Here is a 25,877-nt window from a genome sequence, read left to right on the forward strand (position 1 = left end):
CTTACAGCTCACCTTGCAGAGCGCCAAGTCCCGAGTGGCCTTCTTTGAAGAGCTCTAGCAGGTGACCCAGCCACCCCAGGACCTGCCACTTCTCCTGCTCCCGGGACCGCGGGATGGACCAGATACCAAGAGAGCCATCCATAGGGAGCTGGCTGGGGGTTTCCGTGGGAGCTCCAGAACTTTCCCCAGCTGAGTGAAGAGCCCAGCCCCTCTTATGTGCAATTGCCTTGAACTACGACCCTGTAGAGATTTCTCTCATGGCGTTCTAGTTCTCTGACCTGAGTCTTTGTTTTAAGAAGTATTTGTCTTCCTTTGTCTAATGTGGGATTCCTGACTCCCTTCGTCCAAGGCACCATGGTGTGTGTGTGTCTTGCACTCCAGAGCTGACCTCCACCGCCCAGCCTGGGAAGTCATTGTAGGGAGTGAGATACTGAAGCCCTGAGAAGCCAGTGCCATCATCCCCGCCCCGCCCAGGGTTCTGGAACATTCATTCCCCCACCGGTGAGGACCTGGCGTGCAGCGAAGCAGCCCAGCCCGGCGGATCCCAGGCCCAGCACGCCTGCCGGCTTCTCATCGTCAGGGAGCCCGCCCAGAGCTCGTGACGAGCAAGTGCTGGGTCCCCGCCAGGCACCCTGAGGCGGCGCTCTGGCTGGCAGCTGGTGGGGAATAGGCAGGGCAGCTGTGGCTGGGGAGAGACTTTAGGCAGAAGCTGTGATGCAGGCTGACTGCCAGCCGAGGGGCTGGGTAGTGCCGTGCGGGAGCTGATGGTACAGGGCACTCGCTGTCCCCCTCCGGCCACCCTAGACCAGGGTCCGAGAGGCAGGCAGGAGCCACTCATGTCTTCCCCATTGCCCGACGCCCATAGACGCTCCTTCCTATGTGGGGCTGGGGTACTCCCTGGTCGTACTGCAGTCAGCACCCGTAACCCCGCTATGACCAGGGATCCGTAAGCCCTGTGGCTCCACAGGTGCTGCTTCTCACTGGCCCAGACTCCGAGCTCCACCGGCCCAGCCTGCACGGCCCATCTGCTTCACCTTCCCTCCCAGCCACGTGCCAGTGGCCACAGCCCACTTCCCAACCCACTGTTGTACCCAGGCCTCACTTTGCTGTTGCCCTTGTCCCTCTTCGGGCCCTGAATTTTCTGTTCCCTGGGGGCCAGCCAGGGCCCTTTGTGCCCCTCCCAGCACAGGCCTGATGCAGGTGTCCACTCACAGGTGGCGCTCACCTAGGCTGTCACAGGACCCACCTCCATGCCAGGCAACAGAGGGCCACAGAACCACCCCCACGGCTCACTCCTTGGTCTGGGGCCACCTTCTTGCCCTTTCTTTTTTTTTTTTTTTTTTTGAGATGGAGTCTCTCTCTGTCACCCAGGTGGGAGTGTGGTGGCACAATCTCGGCTCACTGCAACCTCCACCTCCTGAGTTCAAGCAATTCTCCTGCCTCAGCCTCCCAAGTAGCTGGGACTACAGGCATGCACCACCACACTTGGCCAATGTTCTGTATTTTTAATAGGGATGGGGTTTTGCCATGTTAGCTAGGCTGGTCTCAAACTCACACCTGGGATTACAGGCGTGAGCCACTGCACCCAGCCCCTTCTTGCCCTTTCTTTTCTCCATGGCTGATGCTGCTGTGGCCAGCCAGGGCCCTTGAGATCCTTCCAGTTTGGCTGTTATGCAAAGCAGGTGATTTGTCTTAATCAGATAAAAGATGGAGGCTATGGGGCCCTCAAGATTTTTGGAGAGCAGAGGTGGTCTCTGGCAATTCCATCTGGTTTTGAGAAACTTAGCAGCTCACAGAGCACAGAGATCCTGCCTTCCTCCTACTATCAGGCTGACCTAATGGGGTTGGGCTGCTCGGCAACTGCTTGGGTCACCTTGCCCCAAGGAAACCAGCCCTGGGTGCCACCCAGCCACTTAGGGTCTACAGGGTGGGACTCCAGACCTAGAGCCTAAGTATGGATGTTGTGGCCCTGTGTCTTCCTAGTGTGACCCAGCCAGGAGCGGAAGCTTCAGGCGTTTGTAAAGTGAGGTCTGGCTCTCCCTCCTCCGTTTTTTTTTCTGTTTCTGTTTCTGGTTTTTGTTTTGTTTTGTTTTGTTTTGTTTTGTTTTGTTTTTGAGATGGAGTCTTGCTCTGTCGCCCAGGCTGGAGTGCAGTGTCACGATCTCAGCTCACTGCAACCTCCACCTCCCAGGTACAAGAGATTCTCCTGCCTCAGCCTCCCGAGTAGCTGGGACTACAAGCGTGTGCCACCCATGCCTGGCTAATTTTTGTATTTTTAGTAGAGATGGGGTTTCGCCATGTTAGCCAGACTGGTCTCGAACTCCTGACCTCAGGTGATCCTCCCGTCCCGACTTCCCAAAATTCTGGGATTATAGGCGTGAGCCACCATGCCCGGTCTCTTCTCAGTCTTGAAGCCCATCCCTGGATTTCCACCGGGAGTTACTTTCCTCCTGACCTGTAAATTTGTTCTTTAACAATGGCTGCAGGCGGGAGCATATGGTGGTTTATAAAAACGCTGTCGGGCTTTGTTTCCTTCTTTAGCTGCTGTGTGTACTTCTGAAGTCTGGGAAGTGCCAAGCCACGCGGCCTCAAGGGAGCTGGCTGGTGTTTGAGCTGTGGCAGAAGCACCTGGGGCTCCAGGGAGCAGGCTGGGAACTGCAGGACCTTGCTCAGCCAGGAGCACTTCCCCCTCCTTGAGGCAGGAATACCGAGGTGCCTCCCCACAGATGGAGAAGGTGGAGAGGAGGATGGGCCTCAGGAGCATCTCAAGCCCCAGTAGCAGGAGAAAGAAAGAAAGAGATGCTTGGTTTTCACAGACTGGTTCCTGTGGCTGGGATGACTGCATCCTTTTTTTTTTTTTTTTTGAGACGGAGTTTTTGCCTTTGTCGCCCAGGCTGGAGTGCAATGGCGTGATCTCGGCTCACCGCAACCTCCGCCTCCCGGATTCAAGCAATTCTCCTGCCTCAGCCTCCCGAGTAGCTGGGATTACAGGCACGCACCTCCACGTCCGGCTAATTTTGTATTTTTAGTAGAGACGGGGTTTCTCCATGTCGGTCAGGCTGGTCTCAAACTCCCAACCTCAGGTGATCTGCCCACCTCGGCCTCCCAAAGTGGTGGGATTACAGGCATGAGCCACCGCGCTTGGCCAGACTGCGTCCTTTTTAAGCGAACATTTTAGGGCCTGGGAGTTTGTCAAGTAAGGAAGTCTCAAGCCCATAGAGCGGCGTCCTGACCACAGTGGTTTCATTACGAGCCCTTCTGCTGGCTCTCAGGCAGAAGCCCCACAGCACCGGGACCATTCATGAGGTCACTGCCCAGCTCATGATGTCCGCGAGGCTGTCCTTTTGGCCAGTAGCCGTGTGCAGCTGTGTGGCACAGACGGCTTCGTTCATCCTGATCAAGGCCCCACCTCAGCCACAGCAGTCCCCCCAACCTGTGTTGTCCACCCTATTATTCATGTACCTGCCAGGCCCTGCTAGACAGCACCCCGTGGCATTACATAACACTTCATGAGTGGCTGTGTCTTGTAATTTTGGGGACAGGTTTCTCTCTTTCCCTCTCTTTTTTTTGTCAAAAGCCCAGAGACTGACAACCAGCTGCAGTGTCTAAGTGTTCCTCACTGACAGGGTGGGGCCTCACCACCCCTGGAGGGAGCAGCGTTGGCAGGGAGACAGCCTGGCCCAGTGACCCTGGGCCCAAGCCAGCCCCTCCAGGGCTTTCAGGGAAGCGCCATCCATTTTCAAAGATGTCAAACGTCACTTCTTCCTGTAGGGCCCGAGTCCTGCCTCCTGTCAGGGCCAGATCATAGAAGGCTATTTTCTATTCTGGGGAACGATTGTAACTTAAATGATTGTTTTAATAAAAATTCTAAGCTGGAAAATACTTGCCTTGGGCTTCCTCAGTTTGCCTGTTGCTCAGGCCATTGAGGCGTCAAGAACATGGCTGGGTGGTGGGGCTGTCTTGTGGTTCTGTGGAGAAATGAGCCCTCTGCTGTCCCTCACTGCTTGGGCCTTCACCTCTGGCCCCTTGTCTTTGGTGGCAAAAGAATCACCTCCTTCCACAGACCCCTAATGACACCTTCGCCAGGGAACTGCCTCCCTCTTCCTGGGGGCACTTGAGGGGTGGCAAGGGCCCTGCATGGCGTCCCAGCACTCCATTTCCTCTCTGTGGTCCCTGCCCATCCGTGATTTCAGACCAGAGAACTAGGGAGCTGGGCTGGGTGATCCTTCCAGACATTTCTGTTTTCGGCGTTCCAGGCTCTGGGGGTGCATGCAGAGCCCCTGGGGCCCAGGCGCTGTCTGCAGAGTAAATGAGGCGTAGCCACTGTCAGGGCTATGCGACATTTGCACTTGAAGTTGGAAATCACCACTGCAGAGCTTATAGTTTGGGTTTTGCTTCTGTTTTCTTAAGCAACAAAAGTCCTTTATTAAGACCAAAACTTCTATAGGATAACTCTGTCCCAAAGCACTGCAGCCCCAGTTGGAGAGTCAGACAGCACAGTGTGGCTGCCAGGACTTCTAAGGGACACACTCGACACACTTGTCAGGACATACTTCAGGTTTCCATTGCACAAGCCAGTGAGGAAAACAGCCTATCAAAATACACAACGTCTTTCCAAAATGTTTTGAGTTATACATAACTTGTGTTTTTTTTTTTTGAAAGATGTTTGAAGTGGATAAACTAAAGAATATGAAAAGTGTTTTCTTTTTTCTTTTTTTTTTTGAGACAGAGTCTCACTGTGTCACTCAGGCTGGAGTGCAGTGGCCTGATCTCAGGTCACTGCAACCTCTGCCTCCCCGGTTCAAGTGATTCTGCTGCCTCAGCCTCCTGAGTAGCTGGGATTACAGGCACCTGCCACCATGCCCAGCTAATTTTTTTGTATTTTTAGTAGAGACAGGGTTTCACCATGTTGGCCAGGCTGGTCTCGAACTCCTGACCTCAAGCAATCTGCCCGCCTCGGCCTCCCAAAGTGCTGGGATTACAGGCGTGAGCCACCATGCCCGGCAAGAATATGAAAAGTTTTAACAATTTGTTGTTAGCTTTGAATATATAGAATTGGTCAACCTGGGCCACATAGAGAGACCCCATGTCTACAAAAAAATTTAAAAATTAGCCAGGTGTGGTGGCTGCACCTATAGGCCCAGCTTTTTGGGAGGCTGAGGTGGGAAGATCACTTAAACCTGGGAGTGTGAGGCTGTAGTGAGTCAAGATCATGCCACTGCGCTCCAGCCTGGGTAACAGCGAGACTGTCTCAAAAAAAAAAAGTGACAGAGTGAGACCATCTCAAAAAAAAAAGGTAACTAATTAGACTTTTTATTAGATGAATAATATAAACTCATTTTGCAAATGTAGATTGTTATTTTTAGTAATTGGAAGCAGTTTGATTTCCTCCATAGTCTAAGCCAAAGAAAGCACTTTGAAAAATATTGGTCATTTAAAGCCGTCCAGGCAATATTTTTACCTAACCTTTCTATTAAAGACAACCCGACGCCCCCCTACCCCCACCAAAATAGTAAATGTGACCTGAGGTCAGAGGTCCCTGCTAAGTAGAGTTAGAATTACTAATACCAGAGTTCCAATGACTGATTCTAATGGTATTTTGGTATCGAGGAGATCGGTTGAATTCTTTGCTGTTTTTTCTAGTCTGTAGTGACCCTGCTGTAAATGCAAAGCGGGGGGCCAGACCTCAGTGCTTCACTGTGGCATTTGCCGCCAGTCCCATCGGAGCCCCAAGTGGCTCATTCTGGCCTCCCTGCTAGCACTTCATTCTTTGCCTTTGGTCCTCGCCTGAGTGGGGAGTGCCTGGCAGCTGTTCCCCAGGGCTGCCTACCCCAGAAGCCTTCATGTGGCAGAGAGGATAAGGAGCCACCCACATATAATGAAGAGTTGGCAGCGAAACTCTGGGGGGAAAGGTATTGGCGAGAAGACTGCTGTGACTGTATCTAATCCAATTTCTTAGCTGTCTGGGGAAGAGAAAGTCGGGCACCCGCATGTTCTCCGTCTCCCTTTCAGACAGCCCAGGCAGCGTCATCTCCAGCAGAGAGAGGGAGGCCAAGGGCTCCTCTCCCCCTCCCCTGCCAGGCCGTGTGGGGCTCCCTGGCAGCCTGTCATTACTGCATTATGGCAGGATCCTAGCCGCAGCCCCAGCTCCGGTAGGGAGACCGCAGCTCGCTTCCAGAGAGATGGCTCTGGACCTCTGCGCGGTGATGGGAGCACCTGGGGAAAATTACAGGGCCGTTAATCTGCCCAGCAAGGACTCGAGCTGACTCGGAGAGGAACCCCTGCCGTGTCCTCTCCTGGTTTCCACTTGATGCCCATTTCTCACCAAGTTGGTGGCCCCAGAATAGCACCTGGCATTTTGCCTCTGAGCTGAAATCAAGACTTCTCTTGAAGGGCTCCGCAGTGGGAGCAGCCAGAGGCATCTCGCCCCTCCCCTAAGCCACACTTGCCCAGGGCAGAGAGGTGGAGGGCACCTGGCTCTTCCTTCCCCACAAGGGCCAGACCTTCCACCCCCTGTGAAGACAGTTGACAGTGAGGCCTCTGGGTACCCCGGGGATGTTGTCAGGATAACGTGAAAAACAGGAACAAAATGCACTCAGGTTTCTAAGAAAAGGGGTGTGGACCTGTCGCAGTGTTACCGTAACTTACAAGTAATAGACGCAGCTGGCCTGAAGAAAGGTAAAATCTCTACCATTAGCTGCAGGGGGAGCTGGGGAAACGGCACAGCTGAGAGGCTAAGAGCCCTCCCTGCCTCAGAACACAGACAAACCTGTGTTCCTGCTCGGCCACTGACCAGCCATGTGAGCCTACGTAAATTGCCCAGTCTATTGGGCACTGCAGTTTCTTCATCTGTAAAATGGGAATTTTATAGGGTTTTGTGGGGATTACGAATGCCCAGAAAGCTCTAAGCACCTTGCCTAGATGTGCGTCACCACTTGGTACACGGTGGCTTTTTTTCTGATACTTCTTTTGGGGGCAGAGGGCAAGAGGAAGCAGAGGAAAGAGCCATAGTGACTCAGGGGATGTCACAGCTCAGAGGGATCAGGCCCACTCACGGCTCCCCTGTGGCCTCCATCCCCTCCACCTGCACCCTGAGCTTAATGAGCCTGCAGCTGGTCTGTTTGTCCGAGCCCATGTTTGCCCAGTGCCAGCTGCAAAGCCCGAGAAATGATAGATAACTCCGGGCTGGAGCTGCCTGCGAAGGATGTTCTCATTTTGTCCCATTAATACTGGCTGCTCAGGTCAATAATTGACTGGAGGCTCAGGGTGGGAGAGAACCAGGTGGGCCACACTGTGCACATGAGCTCTTCCCTGAGCCTGTGAGTACCTGGGCTGTAAAAACCCAACTGCAGACGCCAGGGAGGCACGGGAGTGACCTAATTTTCTCTTATCAGGCATAAGGAAGAAGACCCATGGAGCCTTGCCCATTTCTGATATAAATAATGTCATTCCCCATCTGCCTGCTCAGGGAGGAAGGGGCAGCCTTTGATCTGAAGGAATTAAGTCGGTAAACAAAGCAAAGAAGGCTGCTGAGGTGTCCCAGGCAGGCACCTGCTGTGCCATTTACCCTGAGAGAGAGAGAGAGAGGAGTTAAATTTGGAGGAGTGGAGTGGACCGACAGGGACAGCCCAGCCTCAGGCCAGCCCTCCCCGGATCTCTGAAGTCTCCCTTTATCCCCAGCTGAGCCAGGCAGCGCCTCCCCAGGAACCCTGGCACACCCCTGCTGTGGCAAGCTGCGCATGGTGTCTCCATCCTCCCCAGCAGGGGCCCTCCTTGGGCCCTGGGGATTTTCAGCAGAGGATAATTCCCAGGGAATATATCTGAGAAAGTCAAGTGCTCTGGGATGAGCAGATTAGCCTGGAGCCCGGGGCTGGAGAGGAGCTCCACTCTGGGAGGACGGGGCCCTGTCTGTCGCAGCAGAAGGCAGCTCAATGGTCCAGCCTGCGCTTCAGGCCAGCTGGCTGTGGGCTCTGATCCCCTGCAGCTCTCCGCCTGTTGCTGTGTGGCCTTGAGTAAGTCCCTTCCACTCTCTGGGCTTCCATGCCTTGGCTATAGAAGGTCAGGTTTGGACCAGCAGAACTCGAGGCCCCCTTAGGTTCCAACTCCACAGACTGTTCCCCCGAGGTCCCTCAAGGCCATGTCAAGCCAGCTTCACCTTCCAAGGAGCCAAAATGGGAGTGACTGGCCCAGGATACCGCAGGAGTGGCTATGGCTACGGCCATGGCCGGGAGCCGGAGTGGAACCAGGTGCCCTGCAGGGACCCCAGTCTGGGGCCTGTGTTAGAGCTCCCACCACATCCCTCCTTTCTCTTGGACCCACTATCCTCTGGCACAAATTCGGGAGGGGCCACCGTGCTGCCAGCCCCCGAGCTCAAGTGAAAGGCAGTAGGCGCCAGGGCAGGGATTGGCATGGCCACTCTGGGTTTTCCTCTTGAGCAACCAGGCCCAGCGCCTGTCAGCCCGGGTGGCAGAGGGGGGTGGCAGGAGCCGCAGCGTCGGCCGGGCCTGCTGTGACAGTTGCTCTGCCCCGAAACCCATGGGACCTCCCTTCTTTGCCCACGCCTTCATCCTTCCCCCTCCTCACTCGCCAGCCTTCCGCACCCAGCCCGAGTTCCTGAGTTCCTGAGGCTGAATCTATTAAGTCCTTCATATTAACCAGCAAAGGGGGAAACAACCCTCTTTCATCTTAACTGGAGTGAATTTGCATTAACACCTGGGGAGTTCTGTTTGCCTTGAGAAGGCGCATTGCTATTCTGAGCCGCACACGCTGTGGGGTTAGTGCAGTATCCTATTCTTTTATTAATACGGCTTTCCTCTCCTCCCTCCTCTTTTCCCATGGAAGGGGGAGAGCGGCTGGGGATGCCAGGGCTCCCCACATCACGTAGGAAGGGCCCCTGGAAATGCCAAGATGGGAGAGCAGCTCCCAGCTGGGGCAGATTCTTCCCCTCAGAAGATGGTGGGGGCAGCTCCCAGCCCCAGTCCAGAGTCCCCTCCCTGCTGTGTCCAGTGCATGCTGTGTGTAGGGTGGAGAACCCTGCAAGGCAGGGCTCAGGGAAACACCCCACCCTCAGGAACTCCTCAGGGCAGGGAAGGTATGGGGAGGGGGACACCAGGGGGCCAAGAGCTGTGGATACTCAAGGATGACCTCCACTGGGCTCAGGGGCCCCGCGAGGTCTCTCCCCCAGCGTTACAAGGGAGCCTGACTTGGTGGCTGCTGCGTGTCTGCCCCAAGCGTGCTGCTTCTGACCCTCTGGTGACAGGACTGGTATTAGCCACCTTCGGTCCTGTCCAGGCTGGAGCACATGGGTGCAATTTAGGATGCTCAAGAGTGCCTGGGAAATGCTGAGTCTAGGATGGGGGTGGGTTGGGCAAACCTTGGTTTTCAGGTCTCAGACCTGGAGATCAAGTTCAAGGTTCTAGAAAGAGAGAAGTTTAAGGCAGGGGAGGGAACATGAAGAGTGAATGCCTCCCCAGGACCCCTCACCCCCGAACTCCTGACCACCCCACCATCCTCCCCTCACCTCACCCCCCACCTCCTGACCACCCCACCACCCTCCCCTCCCCTCCCACCTCCTGACCACCCCGCCACCCTCCCCTCCCCTCCTACCTCCTAACCACCTCGCCCCCCTCCCCTCCCCCCCACCTCCTGACCACCCCGCCACCCTCCCCTCTCCTCCTCCCCACCTCCTGACCACCCCTTCACCCTCCCCTCACCCCCCCACCTCCTGAGCACCTCACCCCCCTCCCCTCCCCTCACCCCCACCTCCTGACCACCCCGCCACCCTCCGCTCCCCTCCTCCCCACCTCCTGACCACCCCACCACCCTCCCCTCACCCCCCACCTCTTGACCACCCCGCCACCCTCCCCTCCCCTCCCCCCACCTCCTGACCACTCTGCCACCCTCCCCTCACCCCCCACCTCCTGACCACCCCACCACCCTCCCCTCACCCCCGACCTCCTGACCACCCCGCCACCCTCCCCTCCCCTCCCCCCACCTCCTGACCACCCCACCACCCTCCCCTCAACCCCCACCTCCTGACCATCCCATGAGATGGCGAAGGGGAGAAAGGTGCAGGGCAGATGGGGGTGGGGAGCTGGGGCAGAGAAGGGGTCCCATGAGGACCGTGGGTGAACTGGGGATGGGGGTGTCCGGGCCCCCCAGTGCTGCTCAGAGTTAAGAACTTGGCCTCTCAGCCTCACATTCCTCTCCTGAACGATGGAGTGCATTCAGAATCCACCACAGGGTCGCTGTGGGGTTGAATGAGATCACAGGGACCGGTTCTGAGCCAGTGCCGGCTGCAGTGAGAGTTTATTAAACAAGGCCTGCCGCTGCGTGGTTATGGCTGTTTACTCTTAGCTTGTCCTGAGCCAGTTATCAAAGGAGACAGCTCAGGGTTGGGAGGGCAGTGGGCCAGGAGGGGTCCTCACACGGCTGCGCCTTGACTCCTGGGCCCTGGGCCCATCTCTAGACCACCCTAAATGGCCCCCCCAGTAAAGAAACGGGCAACCCTCCCAGCAACGGGCATCAATCCATTGTATGTTGACAGCAGGAGAGGGGCTGGTGGTTGCAGATGTCCCCAGGGGGGTGACAGCTTCAGCTGGCCGGACACAGCCCCTCCTCAGGGATTGGTGGGAGAGTCTGGAGGCTCTGGAGACCCTGGACTGGTATCAGCATTTCATGGGCATCCCCAGCCCCTCTGGCAGCCTGCCAGCCCCCACTCACTACTGGACCCATGCCAGGTGCCACGGCTGCACTCTCCAGTGACATTTACCAGCTGGGAAGTGGCCACGGAGACGTGAAATCAATGTGGCCTGCGGCTAGCCCACTTCATTAGAGCCGGCTCAGCTCCACTGGGTAGGGCAGCACAGGCTAAGCGCAGCCCCCTCTCCAAGCCTCCCAGCTCCTCCTGGACCCACCTGCTTGGCTGATGGGCCCCGTTCCAACCCCAGCACTGATCCTGTGTGCGTGGGGTTGGGGCCACAATGTCTTCTGAATGCCTGCTCTGGCCAGGCCCTAGGGAGGATGAAAAGAACGCCAGCAGTGACCTGAGTGGGCCTCGGCACACTTGGTCTCTCCCTAATCCTCACAGCAGTACCCAGAGGAGGCGGCGACCATTAGGCACACTAGGGCCCAGTGAATGCCAGCAGCTCCCACTTAGGCCTTACCTGGAGTCATCACCAGAGACCCCCATGAGAGCCCCATACAGTTACCATTATCCCCATGTAAGACAGAGGAGGAAACTGAGGCTCAGGGAGGCCAACTGACTTCTCGGAGCTGGGACTTGAACCTTGTCCTCCTCATGTGCCTGGCTCATTCAGCAACTCAACTTCAGAGAAGAATCCCCCCAGCCCCACCCCGCTCAGAGTGGGTGGGACAGGAGACCCTCCCCTCACATTGCCTGGGTGCAGCCCACGACCCTCTGAGGGGGCTCAGCAGTGGGAGGCCCAGGGGGGCTCGGTATGGGCTAAGCGGGGGTGGTCCCGGTCTTGGCCTTCCCCTCCTCACGGCAGGGGAGGAACCTGGGATGTGGGACTGGGCTCGGTGCTCCCTGGTGAGGAGGAAAGAACCCAAGTCTGGGGAGCAGATGCTGCTCTGCCTCCTCCAGCTGGGGGCCCCAAGCAAGACACTTCACCTCTTTGTGCTCCAGTTTGCTCAGCTAGAAAACGGGGTCACCGATGTCTGCCTTAGATGAGTAAGTAAGATGATGTACTTACAGTGCTTGCACAGCGCCTGGCACAGAGTGAGGACCCAGAATGCCAGGGAGCTCGAGCCACCAGAAGGGATGATGTCCCATAACATTTGCGTTTATCTGGCAGGCCTATGCAGATGCAAAACTCAGACTGAGCCACATGTAACCTCCAGAGTGCCCAGGGTGAGCTGGTGGCCCAAGCCTACTTGTCTGGCCCCCATCCCCAGCACCATGCCCAGCACAGCACCTGGGACGTAGTAGGTGCTCAGGACATATCTACTCAGTGAATAAATGAGTGTCTGTTTACCCATCTCGAGCATCTCAGTGCCTGAGAAACTCATCCCACTCCCAGGCTGCTGTGCAATTCAGGTGAAATGATGGCTTGGAAAGGGCTTGTTTTTATAATTAAAATGCAGAGAAGGAGGAAGAGGGAGGCGGTGACTTCCCAGCAAATGGGCGTGGGGGCTGGGAGAGGGTATGGGGCCTGATGTCCCCCTGGCCAGCTGGTTGGGCCAGCTGAGCTGTAATCACCACGGGCCCGATCATCACTCAGCCACCCTACTCCCCACGCCTCTCTGGCCAGGAGGAGCATCCGTCAAAGTCTCCTTCCCCATGACGGCCCAGACAATCAGGCAGTCCCGCCTGAATCCACCGCTTGAAGCCTCCGCCTCCTCCTCCTGCCAGCCCAAGAGGCAGGAGCCAGGCAGGGTCACACCCCCAAGCCAGGCCAGCCTGTCCTGAGCCCTGTCTGTGTGCCAGGCACAATGCCCACCTCTGCACATCCTCCTCTCCCTTGGCGGGGGGCACTGCTGCATCCCCAGTCCTTACAGATGAGGATGTGGTCTCCCGAGACTCACCCGGGTAACAAGTGAGTCCCACAAGAGCTATCACTCTGAGCCCCCACTTTTAACCTCTGCAGCCCTTCTCCAGGCCTCAGTTTCCCTTGTGCACCAGCGAGCAGCAGTTTTCTAAAGGTTCCACCCCGAGGAGCCGGCTGGCCCCCAGCCAGCATCGCAGGGACAGCATGATGGATGAGGATCCCGCGGGGGGCAGGTGCGACACGCACACACACCCGCCGACCGACCGTTGGGTGATGGATCTTTTCCTCCTCTCCCCCTCCCCAGGAGCTCGGCTTCATCTGGTCAGGCGCAGTGCCAGGCTGATGGATGGGCCACTCACTGGGCCACCCTCACCGCGGCTGCCTCCTGCACTCTGGATACTGCACACCAGGGTCAGCAGGGTAGGTCTGCGCCTGCTCATTCAGTCATTCAACAAACACGTATTCACCAGGGCCTACTATGTGCTAGAATGAAGCAGTGAGCAAAACAGACTAGGAAACCAGCCATCACCCTCCATGTGACAAATATGGTCACAGGGCAAACAGAGGGTGACTGTGCAAGCCAGAGGAAGCCTGTGAGCTGACTCGAGGGACCAGAGCAAGGAGTCTTCACAGGACAAAGGGAGCAGCTTCTAAAAAGGCCTCCATGTGAGAAAGGGCAAGGCATGTCTACACAATAGTGACAAGTTCAGGATGGTGGGGTTGGGACGGGGGCAAGGGCCAGGGCAGGCTGAGAGGTGAAGCAAGGCCAGTTTGGGCTCACCCCAGGGCAGGAGGGTGCTGGGCCAGGTTGGCACTTCCAAAAGACCCTGCTGCTGCCAGGGAAGGAGGCATGCTGAAGGTCTGCTGAAATTCAGGAGCAGACAAGGCGTGGTGCTGTGCACCTGTAATCCCAGCACTTTGGGAGGCTGAGACAGGAGGATCGCTTGAGCCCAGGAGTTTGAGTCTGCAGTGAGCCATGATCACCCCACTACACTCCAGGCTGGGTGACAGAGCAAGACCCTGTGTCAAAAAAAGAAAAGAAGGCAGGGCACAGTGGCTCATGCCTGTAATCCCAACAATTTGGGAGGCCAAGGCGAGCAGATGACTTGAAGTCAGGAGTTCGAGACCATCCTGGCTCGAACATGGTGAAACCTTCATTTCTATGAAAAATACAAAAACGGCCGGGCATGGTGGCTCACACCTGTAATCCCAACACTTTGAGAAGCCAGGGTGGGCAGGAGCTCGAGACCAGCCTGACCAACACAGTGAAACCCCATCTACTAAAAATACAAAAATTAGTTGGGCATGGTGGCATGTGCCTGTAGTCCCAGCTACTCAGGAGGCTGAGGTAGGAGAATTGCTTGAACCTGGGAGGCGGAGGTTGCAGTGAGCTGAGATCGCACCATTGTACTCCAGCTTGGGCAAAAGAGCGAGACTCCATTTCAACAAAACAAAAATTAGCCGGGTGTGCTAGCATGTGCCTGTAATCCCAGCTACTTGGGAGGCTGAGACAGGAGACTCGCTTGAACCCGGGAGGCAGAGGTTGCAGTGAGCCAAGATTGTGCTATTGCACTCCAGCCTGGGCGACAGAGCAAGACTGTCTCAAAAGTAGAAAAAAAAAGAAAGAAAGAAATGAAAAGAAAAATGCAGGAGCAGATCAGCCCTGGTGCAGGGGATACTGGAAGAGCCAGCGAAGAGCAGGGATGTGAAATCCTGGAACCAACGGCGGTCAGTACCAGAAGCCAGGGGTGGTCACATTTGCCCCATTTTAAAGATGAGAAACTGAGGCTCGGAGTTGGGGAAGGATTCACCCAAAAGGTCATGCGGGGCAGAGAAACAGAGCTGGGCAGGAGGCAATGCTCGGTGAGAGCTCTCGGCCCATTGGACCTCCATGTCCAGGTGCCCTCCCCCTCTGCCTGTAGAGGCTCAGCAGCCTAAGGACACCCCCACCAGCACCAGCAACTCCTCATTCAGGGAGGCAGCTGTCCCCTTCGTGCCGCCATGGACAGGAGCCAGGCAAGAAATATCACATCATTAAAATGACAAATCCCTTCACTAACTGAACCGGAAGGCCTGCCTCCCCACCTTGGATCCCCTCTAGCTCATCTCCCCTCCCAGACTGGCAGGTGGGCAGGGGAGCCTGTGCGGGGTATGGCCTGTTGTGGTCAGGACCATCGCCTTGCCCCTGAGATGACCTTGGTCCCCAGACTTCTGCTTCACGGCATGGCTGTGGTGTCTGGGATCCCATCAGCACTTCCCAGCAGGAGCCCGGGAGAAGTAGGGGCTCCATTCTACAGGTGGGGAAACTGAGGCTTGGAGAGGTGACCCTCCAGGTAGGACACCCCTCTGCAAAGCTCCTGGCCACTGGGCCTGAGCAGAGGCCCTGCCGTCCCTGCCGTCCCTGCCATTCCACAGCCCATGTCCTGCCCCTGCTCAGAACAAGAACAAAGCATGACCCACGCCTCAGGATATTTTCCCAGCCCATAACCAGCTGCAGAGCCTGTCTTCAGGGTCAACCCTGCCCCCTACCAGGGCGGGACATGTTTTTGTCTGAGCCCCACCTTGTCAGGAGGCCAGGGCAGGCATCATTCTCCTGAATTGACCAGGCAGGAACCTGGCTGCCTTGGGCAGGCTGCTGCCCTCAGTTTCCCCATCTGGCAATGGGAGGCTGCCCCTGTTCTTTTTTTTTTGCTTTGAGACAGAGTTTCGCTCTTCTTGCCCAGGCTGGAGTGCAATGGCTCGAACTTGGCTCACCGCAACCTCCGCCTCCCAGGTTCAAGCGATTCTCCTGCCTCAGTCTCCTGAGTAGCTGGGATTACAGGCATGTGCCACCACGCCCGGCTAATTTTTGTATTTTTAGTAGACAGGATTTCTCCATGTTGGTCAGGCTGGTCTCAAACTCCCGACCTCAGGTGATCTGCCTGCCTCGGCCTCCCAAAGTGCTGGCCACTACGCCTGGCCAGCCCCTGTTCCTTTTGACTGAGGCTGAGCTTGCGCAGGGCCTGATGGATGTGGAGTGAGCACCTGTAACACGTGCATGTACACCGCACATTAGATGCCTGTGATGTGTGCACACTTGCCACATGTATGTTTCCACCTGCATCTGCCCTGGCCCCGGGTCCTCAGAGTGTCAGACCCCCGTGTGTGCACATCCACCCTGGCACCCAGACACCCAGCCACAGATGCACACATCTGCACCAACAGCCCACATCCACCCAGACCTGTTCGTGCCCATCAGTGTCACATGCCCACAGACACTGAGAGCCCACATGGGGTCCCTGTTCCTCTGGGGCACAGGGCAGGTGAGCAGATGGCAGGAGATGTCACCTGGCCCCGCTGGCAGCCCTGGTTCCCAGAATGACCCCTCTCTCTGCTCCCTCATCCTTCCTCCGGGCCCAGCTGGCAAGGACACACCGTCCGTCCGCCCAGTGTCCTGGTCTCCTTGGACGCAGACAGAGCCCACGGAAGCGTCTGGCGCATCCTGACTCGGCTGCAGCAGCTGCACGAGCACCCCCAGCCCCCTTCCCTGTGCCCGGCTGTCCTGCCTGTCCTTCCCCACCTGCTGGGCGGCCGAAGCAGCCGCCACATGCCACCATGTCTCCATGGTGGGGAGGGGGCTTCCTGCAGCAGCTACCACGAGGGGCCTCTCCAGCCCTCCCGCCCGACCTTGGATAGGTCCTTCCTCTCTCAAGGCCTCAGTTTTCCCATCTGGAAAATCGGAGGGAGGCTAAACTGGCTTTCCAAGGTCCTTTCCACATCTGGCTGTGGGATTCTCCCAAAGACCGGGAAAGGAAGGTGGGGCCAGGGCTCTGGTGGGGAGATTCAGGAGGAGGAAGTGGGGATTTAGGGACAGGCCTGCAGCGCTGGGTTCAGGGCTCTGCTTCAAGTGCATTCTCTCAGTTCGTACCCCCCACTGCCTCCCAATGGGGCTTCAACGCCATTTTACAGATGAGGAAACTGAGGCCTGGAGAGATGCTACGCAGGGCAAGAACCCCCCACCTCCAGCTCCCTGCACTCCCTACGCCAAGGGCCAGAGCATGGGAGCCATGCCCAAAACATCCCGCACTTGCTGTCCTGCCCTCGGTCAGGGAGGTGGCATTCCGGGAATGGCTGTCTCCAGAGCCAGGCCTCTCCCCACCCCCTGCTCAAGGCTCCTGGCTCTGAGCCCGCCCAGGCACTGCCCGTCCATCTGCTGTTGCTTCCTGGCAGGGCGAGCGGGCCATACATCACTTAGCCATGCCGAGGAGGCTGGGCCGGGCAGCTGGGCAGGGTATTTCTGGGCTTGGGTGCAACCCCCTCTGTGGGATGTCAGGCACGGACACCTGCCTGGGAACAGGGGTCTTCTTGGGGCCCCAACCTCACCCCCATCCCCCAGATGGCAGGAGCCTGAAGGAGGCAGCTGGAGGCCACAGGGTGACCTGGCTGAAGGGGAGTGGTCAGACTGACAGCCAGGAAGGTCTGAGGTGGTGCAGCTCTGTGGCATTTGGCAGGAGGACAGAGATTTTTATCTCCCCAACCCCTCCACTTCGCCATGCAATGTGCTGATGTAGGTCGCTGGGGTGCTGCCTCCTGACTGAGCTGCTGCCGGGGGGGTGGGTGGGGGACAGGTGGGAGCTGGGGCAGCCGGAAGAAAAAGGTTCACAGCCAGGGGCGTCTCAGCCACCACTCCTGTCCCCAAACCCACAAACCTGCCCCCCACCTGGCCCTGCCTACCAGGGCCGCTCCTGCAGGCAGTCTCTAGCTCTTCATCCATCCCACAACTAAGTACGAGCACCCTCTGTGTACCCCAAAACCAGGGACGCAGCAGCGAGCAAAACCCAGCCCCAGGCAAGGAAGGAGTCTGCGGTGTCACTAGGAGAAGGGCAAGTTTTGTCTTTTACTTGTTTATTTTTAAAGCTAGGGTCTCCAGAGAAGACCCAGGGAGAAGGTGAATTTTGAGTAAAGACTGGGCATGGTGGCTCCCATTCGGTAATCCCAGCACTTAGCGAGGTCAAGGCAGGAGGATCGCTTGAGCCAGAAGTTGGAGACCAGTCTGAGCAACATAGCGAGACTCTGTCTCTACAAAAAATTTTTTAAAAATTAGCCGGGTGTGGTGGCACATGCCTGTAGTCCCAGCTACTCGGTAGGCTGAGGCCCAGGAGGTGGAGACTGCAGTGAGCTATGATTGTGTCACTGCACTCCAGCCTGGGTGACAGAGTGAGACCCTGTCTCTAAAAAAAGAGAAAAAAAGAAAAAAGAGAAGAAGAAAGAAAGAGAGAGAGAGAAAGAGAAAGAAAGCAAGAAAGCAAGAAGAAAGAAAAGAAAAAAGAAGGAAAGAAAGAAAGAAAGAAAGAGAAAGAAAGAGAAGGGAAAGAAGAAGGAAGGAAGGAAGGACCTGAAAAAGTGATTGTATTTGGGAGGAGAGCATTCCTGGCAGATCACACAGCAAGTGCAAGGGCCCTGGGGTGGGAGTGTGCCTGCCAGGCGAGGCCAGCAGAGCAGGTGAGCTGGGGGAGGAAATGAGAGTAGAGAGGGGAGGAGGGAGACACTGTGGGTCCTGGGGCAACTTTGCTGACTTCAGCTCTTCCTTGGAATAGGGTGGGAGCCACTGGAGGACTGGGAAGGGACCGTGCTGTTTGGGGGAGTGATTGGTGGTAGCTTAAGGGCCCAAAGGGAGATGTTGGAGGGTCAGTGGGAGGGTCCTAGAGGACCAGGGGCCGAGCATGTGACAGAGGCCCTCTGCCATCTGTCTGTCCTCCTCCTCTCCCTTCCGCCCCTTTTTTTGCTTCCTCTCACTCATTCATCCAGCAGGTATTTGCCGAGTGCAGGAACAGGTCTAGCCTTTTATGAACTCAATCCAAGGGACGCTCCGCCCTCCCCACCCCCTAGCAAGGCACCTCCAATGTCCACCCTGCAGCCTGGGGTGGAGGCCAGGCCACCTCAGCCGCTCTCCACACTCCAGATGGTCAGCCCAGGTGCTGCCTCCTGTGGGTGTAGAATGAACACCCGTGTACTGGTGTACGGGGCTGTCACACACACATCTAGGACCAGCATGGAGCACACAGGATGTCCCCTTCCCTCCTGGGCCTCAGTTTCCTCGTCTGAGAAATGATTGGAGGACAGGACCTAAGAGCCTGTCCTATTCTAAAATGAAGACACACTGTGGTCACCCAGTGCCCTGGGGGCCACCAGTGCCAGGGGACAGGGCTATGGTTCTGCCTGTGTGGGCTTGGGCACTGGTGCAGGCTGTGGCCATGGGCCAGGCTGCATAGAGCCCTGTGAGCCCCAGAAAGCCCAGGGGACAGGTGTGTGAGGACACAGGGAAGGACTAGGCTGGGGGAGCCCCTCCACTCTGGCCTGTGAGGACCTGGGGAGTGACCATCATTGTCCCTGTGTGAAATGCTCTCATAGCCCTCTTCCTCCTGACCTGATGGGACCCTGAGTCTAGGAGGAGTGGTGTGTAGACCCCTGGCCAAGCCTCCCTCGCCCAGCTGCCCCAGGAGTAGCAAGAGAGCAGGAGGTCTTAGCAATGACCCAGTTGTAGCTCGGGAAGAGGCCCCGCCCCTGTTCCCTGCCCCTGGCCCCACATAGCCCCCTAGCTCACCCGGACCCCTGCAGCTCCTCTAATTACACAGCCATAAAGCACAAATCTCTAACGATCCAATTAGTAATGCTGTCACTGCTCTGTCCAGGACTAAAATCACCAATTAAACTGCTGTCGATTTTATCATCACTTAGACTCGGCACAAATGGGGCACTGCAGGCCTCAAAGCCCATCCTCGGACCCTTGGGTGGGGGGCCAGCCAGGGGTGTGGGCCTAGCTTAGCTCTGGAGGAAGTCCCTCCATCCACCGGGGCCCTCGTACCCCACTCCAGCCCAGTCCCCAACATCAGGGACTCCACAGAATTAGAGCCCAGTTCCCTGTAGATCTGCTGGTGGCAGGGGGCGCAGGGGCTCCCCAGGCCCAGCCTCTCCCTGGCAATGCCTCCAGTCTGGGCCTCCCTCATGTTCCCCGGGGACAAAACTCATCTATTCCATGTTCTAGACTTTCAGTGTCGGGCTACTCTCAGCAGCTGAGCCCTGGGACAAGGGACGGGGGTGGTCATCTGAAGGTCTGGCCCCCACTTCCCCTGCTCTCCTTCCCCTGCTCCTCTCGTTGCCACAGGCTCAGGGTGCCAACCTCACAGGGTGTCCCCCACTGTGGAGAGAGGTTCCACTCTGATGCGGTATCACAGGTTAGTATTGTCCCTCTCCCAGTTGATGAGCAGGTGCCCCTGTAGGGGTCCCCAGTGTTTTGTCTCAAAACAGGAAAGATACTTGAGCACAAAGGCCGAGCCCAGGGACTTGATGAATACTAGCCATTTCCTTCAGAGGGGTGAGCTCCCTGTCTCTGGAGGTGTGCAAACAGAGGCTGCACCCAGGCCACATGTGGCAGGCAAAGACAGCAGGTCACGCATAGGGAAGGGGCAGGGTTGGGCTGGATAACTGAAGCCAGATCAATCATTTGGTCCTCTTGGGAAAGAATTCCAGACGTTCGGTCTCCTGCTCTCCATCTCTGCCCTAGAAGTGCTTCCACAAAGAGAGAGGGACAGGGGCAGGGCAGGGCAGGGCAGGGCAGCAGGAAGGGTCCAGTCAGCTGGAGATGGGGAGGCGGCCATAGCGTGAACGCTCAGCCCAAGGCAGGTGTGCTAAAGGCTCCTGGTCCATGACATCGCCAGCCGACGCCGGAATATTTGTGCTGTCCTGGGCCCTGGGCTCAGCGTCTCTCGTCTCTTAATCATCCTGAGAAACAGGTGCCCTTATTCCCAGGTGAGGCACCAAAACTCAGAGGTCCAATGATATTCCCAGGGGTTTGATGAACCCCTTAATGAGGCCATGCCTGTGCCCCCTGGGGGGCAGGGTGTGCCGGGCAAGGCCACAAAGCTGACCTGGCAGCACCTGGATATTTTAATGACCCCATTGTCCAGAGGAGGAAATCAAAGTGGAGACGGTGTAAGCACCAAGTTCAAGGTCATCCTGGGACTGTTGATCACAGCCCTACCTGAGCCACGGGTCCTGCTGGGAGAGAAGGAGGAGGGGAGGTACCTGTGGTGGGAAGCGGGTATTCAGGGAGGGCAGAATCTATGGCCTCTGCTCCTTGCTGAGGAACAATATTGTTCCAAGAACCTGCTGGGGACAGTGTCTGGAGGTGAAAAAAATATTCATTTACCCACAAACTCCTAAAGTCTGTCTATTTCAACACCTGCGCAGCTCCTGGTTGAAGTGGAAGCTTATGCACAAGCCCTTTATGTGACACAGAGAGATGCAGAGAGGAGGGGGACAGGCCCTGGGGGACTGCAGGGTCCCAGCCTCGCCCTGCTCCAGGACCTGGCAAGGAGAGGTGACTTTCCTCCACCTATCACCCTAGGCTAACGCCCGGGCCGATGGGAGCTGGGGCCTCTTCTCAGGGAGCGGCCGCCCCAGGCAAGTTGGTTGAGCGTCTCATCAGAGGCAACAGACTGACGCAGGGATCTGGGAGCCCAGAGCAATTAGGAGCTGCCTCGTGCCTCGTCTCCCGCCAGCTGCCACAGCTGTCACTCAGGAAGTGGGCTGGGAGCAAGGGCTAGGCCTGCAGTACCCATGGTCCCCCTCCCATCTGTGAAGGTTCTGATCCCTGGGGCAGCCTCCCAGCCAGCAGCCCCGCCAGGCCCCGGGCATAGGGGGAGGCCCAGAGGACGCCAGGGACAGGATCTCTGTGATTTCCTAACGGGGACATCCCCAGGCTCCTCTTACCCCTATCCAGACTCAGTTTCCCTCTGGAACATTGGTTCTAACCCTGGCTGCACCCTGGAAGCACGTAGAGGAGCTTTAGAAGAATACCTGCCCCACCCCCCAAGTTTCTGCTCCCAGCCCAGACCAACGGGAGCAGAACCTTTTGGGGGGATACAGGGCAGTGCACTTGAATGTGTGGCAGGGTGAGCCAGGATTTTGCAGTTATTGACATCATCCCTGCCCTGAGGGCTGGCAGCTTCTTTCCTCTGGGGACCATGTCTCCCCTCCCTTCCAGCTGGACCCAGTGCAGCCGGGGGATACTGTCCTGGCATGACCTTGAACTTGATGCTTACACCCTCTCCACTTTGATTTCCTCGTCTGGACAATGGGTTCATTGATAGCCTCGGCCAGCTCTCCTAGGTCCCTCCATAGCTTCACCCTCCGCAGCTGGGCCCTGAGCCTGAGAGGGAGGCTCAGAAGGTCCAGCCTCGGACAGCAGCACCAAGCACTGTCACCTCAGCAGATCCCTGCAGCAAGCTGTGTGGTGGCAGCATAAACTCCATTTTACAGGGACGAAAACTGAGACCAGGGCAGGGGCTACACTCAAGTCATAGAGCTGGTAGCAGGGGTCAGACTTCATCCCAGCTGCACTGGACTCCGAGTCCAGTGCTCTTTTCCCATCACCAAGTTCCTTCCCCCAATAGCAACAAATTCAAGGGCCTGTCCCCTTCACTGTTTCCCTCACATGGACTCTGTTCCCTGTTGTCCTTTCCGCTCCTGTCACCTTCAAGAGCTGGGCATGTGGGCGTTCAGAGGGGGGTAGCCAGAGAAGAGCAGGGATCTGAGCAGTTGGGGCCTCTGGGTTCTGGCCTGCACCCCCTCTCAGCCCGGTGTGCATCTTTGAGTCTATAAATTCCATTATTCATTAGTTGACTTCGGGAGTTTGCCCGGACAATGAATATTTTATTCACCTCCAGACACTGTCCGCAGTGGGTTCTTGGAACAATATTGTTCCTCAGCCTAGGAGCAGAGGCCATAGCCTCTGCCCTCCCTGGACATCCCCTCCCTACCACCACTACCTCCCCTCCTCCAGTACCTTCTCCCCCAGCAGGAGCCCTGGCTTGGGTAGGGCTGCAATTATTGGTCCCAGCATGATCTTGAACTTGAAGCTTACACCCTCTTCACTTTGATTTCCTCGTTTGGACAATGGGTTCATTGATAGCCTTGGCCTGCTCTTGTGGGTCCCTCCACAGCTTCACTCTACACAGCTGGGCCCTGAGCTCTGCTGGGAGCTCTCCCTGGTGCTGAATGTGGCAAGAGGATGCTGGCCTCGGACAAGAGGTCTCTGGCCAGGGAGGGCAGGGACTGTGCTGCTCTTGAAAGGAGTGGGCTCCAGTCTCAGGGAGGGAAGAGTCTGGCCTCTGAACATGGCAGTTCCCACCTCTCTCCCCTTGTCTCCTTCCCACTTGGGGAACCCCCCTGGAATCACAGGTTTCAGCGTGTCACCTCTCCCAGTGTCTCTAGCCTCCTGACCCAATGATTAGTTAGCAAGGCCTGTGGAGAACCCCTCTTGGGAGGACCTGAGGCTCAGGCATCTCCCGGTGGGCACCCCAGAGAGTGCAGTGTGATGGCAGCAGCACCTTCCCCAGATGGGGGAGCGACAGACATAATTCACACCCTGTGATCATGCCATCTGCTCCCCCGTGACGCACAGAGGAGAGGACGGGGCTGCAATGCCGAAGGGCGGGGGGCGGTGGTGAGCGGGCAGTCGTTCATTCACTAATTCTCTCATTCATTCATTTGACAGATGTTCATCCAGCCCCAGCCACCTTAGCCCATTCCAGTCCTGTGCCAAGTGTAGGAGATCTGGAGAACCCAGACCCAGACCTGCCCTTCAGAGCTAAGAGAGGCCCTCTCACACTTCTGAGCTTTTGCCCACCCTCCTCTTGACCCCTGGAATTCCCTTGACTTGAAAAAAAAAAAGGCACCATGGGTTGGGAGTGGTGCCTCACGCCTGTAATCCCAGCACTTTAGTAGGCCAAGGCGGGTAGATCACTTGAGGTCAGGAGTTTGTGACCAGCCTGGCCAACATGTTCTCTACGAAAAATACAAAAATTAGCTGGGTGTGATGGCATGTGCCTGTAGTCCCAGCTACTCGGGAGGCTGAGGCATGAGAATAACTTGAACCTGGGAGGCGGAGGTTGCAGTGAGCCGAGATCATGCCACTGCAATCCAGCCTGGGCAACAGAGAAAGACTCCACCTAAAAAAAAAAAAAAAAAATACCCACCTGGACAGCAAGCCCAGGAGCTTCCCCTTCACAGGGCGAGTACCAACACGCTCTGCAGCGGCCTCCCAGGGAGTCACTGGGAGCTGGGTTTCCTGCCAGCCTCTCAGCAGGCTCTAGCCCACTCTCCCTTGGCCCAGGGGTTCTGATTTAGAACTGACAGGCCTGGGCTGTCACAGCCTGGACACTTAGTAAACGTGGAACGACTGAGCTGCTGCTGCGGCTCGCTCTCTCAATCAATACTCAAAGCTATAATTATTATTAATTCCTATTCCTTGGGGGGGATGTTCATGCTAATAGGAAACTCCCAAGAGTTTCAGGGAGGTGATGCCTGGCACCTTTCCTACATTATGTCACTTCATCCTCACCGCTGCCTGGGATGTGGCACTGCCACCTTAACTTAACAGGCAGGGAAACTGAGGCCATGGCCGGTTAAGGGACCTGACTGTAGTTCCATGGTGAGGAGATGGTGGATGCAGAAACCCCAGTCTGCCTGGCTCTTGGTGCTGGGTTCTTACTTCCTCAAGTCTCTGCTCCATCAAAAACACTGGGGAAGCTCAAGGCATTCAGCTCTAGCGGTGGAAGGTCAGAAGATGGGACAGGTGGGCAAGGAGAGCTTTGGAGTGGGGTGGGAGCTTTTCTGGGGCCTCTCTCACCTCCAGGCCCAGGTCCCAGTGGGCAACCAGCTAGCCCGGAGAGGTCTGGGGAGACAGACAGACAGCTGGTGTCCTTCCTGGCTCCTCCGCAGGTTACAGATGTTTCTAGGAGCTCCCTCCAGAGCAGGGCCCAGGAAGTGCTGGGCCCAGGCTGACCCAACCCCGCTTGGCTGGGGCTAGCATCTCTCACTGAGCCCCTTCTCCCCAGACCCTGAGACAAGGCTGCGATTAATCAGTAACAAAAACAGAAACAAGCAGAAAAGTGTAATCAGCTTGGGAAGGGCAGGGCAGGGCCGGGCAGGGCTGTGCAATCAGCGTTCCTGCTGGGACCTTTAGCTGATTGGGCCAAAGGGGGCAGGGAGGTGGTCCCAGTAGGGGGATTCAGGGAAGCACCCAGAGATGGGGCCACAGCCAGGCCAGAAGGTCACCCCCTCCCATGCACATCTGTGCACCATATGCCCACACCACTCCCAGCCCCAGGGCCTGCACACCTCCCCCGACCTGCCAGCGTACAACCTTGGCACACACAGGTGGCCACACACTCCCGACATTTGTCCATCTGCATATGGAGTCACAGACACCTGCGCACGTGCCCAGTGGCACATACACACCCTCATGGATAGCAGACATATGCACATGCAGGCTGCTCCCTCAAACACCTGCCCCCACCCCAGCTCTGGGGTGCCGACGTGCCCTGGGGCCTGGGGAAGCCCTGCACATACATTAGGTCTGACCTGCAGCCATGTGAACTGGCAGGCCCTCACACCAGACCCCACAGGCACCGGGCCATGTCTCTGTCCCGAACTGCCCTGGGGGCCATGAGACACTTTGGCTCCTCTTCTGCAAGCTGAAAGGTAGGGGCTTGGGAAGGGTCCAGGACTGGGGCCCCATTGTGGGGAGCAAGGTCAGCGGCAGGGTGTCAGTCACAGGCAGGGCAGGAAGCCTACCCCAGACGTGTACCCAGCTCTTACCTGCTGCTCCTGCCCTGTGACCTTGGTCAACGTCCTTCTCTCTCAGCCTCAGTTTCCCCACCTTGGATCCTCCTGGCACGGAAACGGTGACTCTTCTTGAGGACCCAGGTGCTTGGGGCCGGTCTCACCTCTCTGGGTCTACTGTTCTTAGTTCCGGGCTCTCCGCTCCTGGTGCGTGGATGGGGGAAGGTGAGCCAAGGGGCAGGAAGGAGGACCCCCGCAACCCACCCCCTCCCTGGTCCTGGTGGCTGCAGACTTAGGGTGAGGAGAGCCAGTGAACAGAGGGGAGCCCTAGTGGGAAAGGGGAATCGGGGCCGAAGGGGAGAAGGAGCCCCGGGCAGGTTTGGGGCGGCCGCTCAGGGGCCGGCGGCGGGAAGGGGCGGGCTGGGGGTGGGGAGCGCGGAGGGGGCGGGCGGGCGGCTGGCGGGGGAGGCGGGGAGCGCAGCCAGCGCGGCACAGAACGAGCGAGCGAGCGAGCGGAGAGGCGGCTACAGCCTGAGCGCCGGGCCGGTAGCGGCCGCGCCGGCGAGCGGACTAGCGGGCGGCGAGCAGCGCGGAGCGCGCGGGGCACCGAGGAGCGGGCGCGGCGGGCACCGCGCGAGGCAGCCGGAGCTCTCGGAAAGGCCAGAGCGGCGCCGCCCCCGCTGCCCCTGCGGGGCCCCGGCTGGGAGCCCGACGAGGGAGCGGGCGGCATGGCCCGGCGGCCCGGGGCGCGGGGGCGCTAGG

General features: G+C 57.5%; 1 protein-coding gene and 1 long non-coding RNA gene across 11 annotated transcripts in view; one reads left to right on the forward strand and one right to left on the reverse strand.

Moving 5' to 3' along the window:
- NF2 (NF2, moesin-ezrin-radixin like (MERLIN) tumor suppressor) overlaps window positions 1-3,880 on the forward strand; it is a 93,757-nt gene extending 89,877 nt beyond the window's left edge. For 3 of the 10 annotated variants that reach the window (XM_003811995.6, XM_034949033.3, XM_034949035.3), the window contains one exon: window positions 8-3,880. In XM_003811995.6, coding sequence (XP_003812043.1) covers window positions 8-58 — 51 coding nt within the window. In that variant the 3' untranslated portion in view covers window positions 59-3,880. The remainder of the gene's footprint in view (window positions 1-7) is intronic. The other 7 variants (XM_008964392.5, XM_034949037.3, XM_034949034.3 and 4 more) reach the window with 4 other exon arrangements.
- Window positions 3,881-17,332: 13,452 nt separating this feature from the next.
- On the reverse strand, window positions 17,333-25,507 carry LOC117977389 (uncharacterized). The gene is made up of 3 exons (XR_004668521.3): window positions 25,152-25,507; window positions 24,181-24,402; window positions 17,333-17,567 (listed from the first exon to the last, which is right to left on the reverse strand). It is a non-coding gene; the product is annotated as an uncharacterized LOC117977389 (long non-coding RNA).
- Between the last annotated feature and the right edge of the window lie 370 nt (window positions 25,508-25,877).

This window comes from Pan paniscus, chromosome 23 (genome assembly GCF_029289425.2).
Source record: "Pan paniscus chromosome 23, NHGRI_mPanPan1-v2.0_pri, whole genome shotgun sequence".
Taxonomy (NCBI): domain Eukaryota; kingdom Metazoa; phylum Chordata; class Mammalia; order Primates; family Hominidae; genus Pan; species Pan paniscus.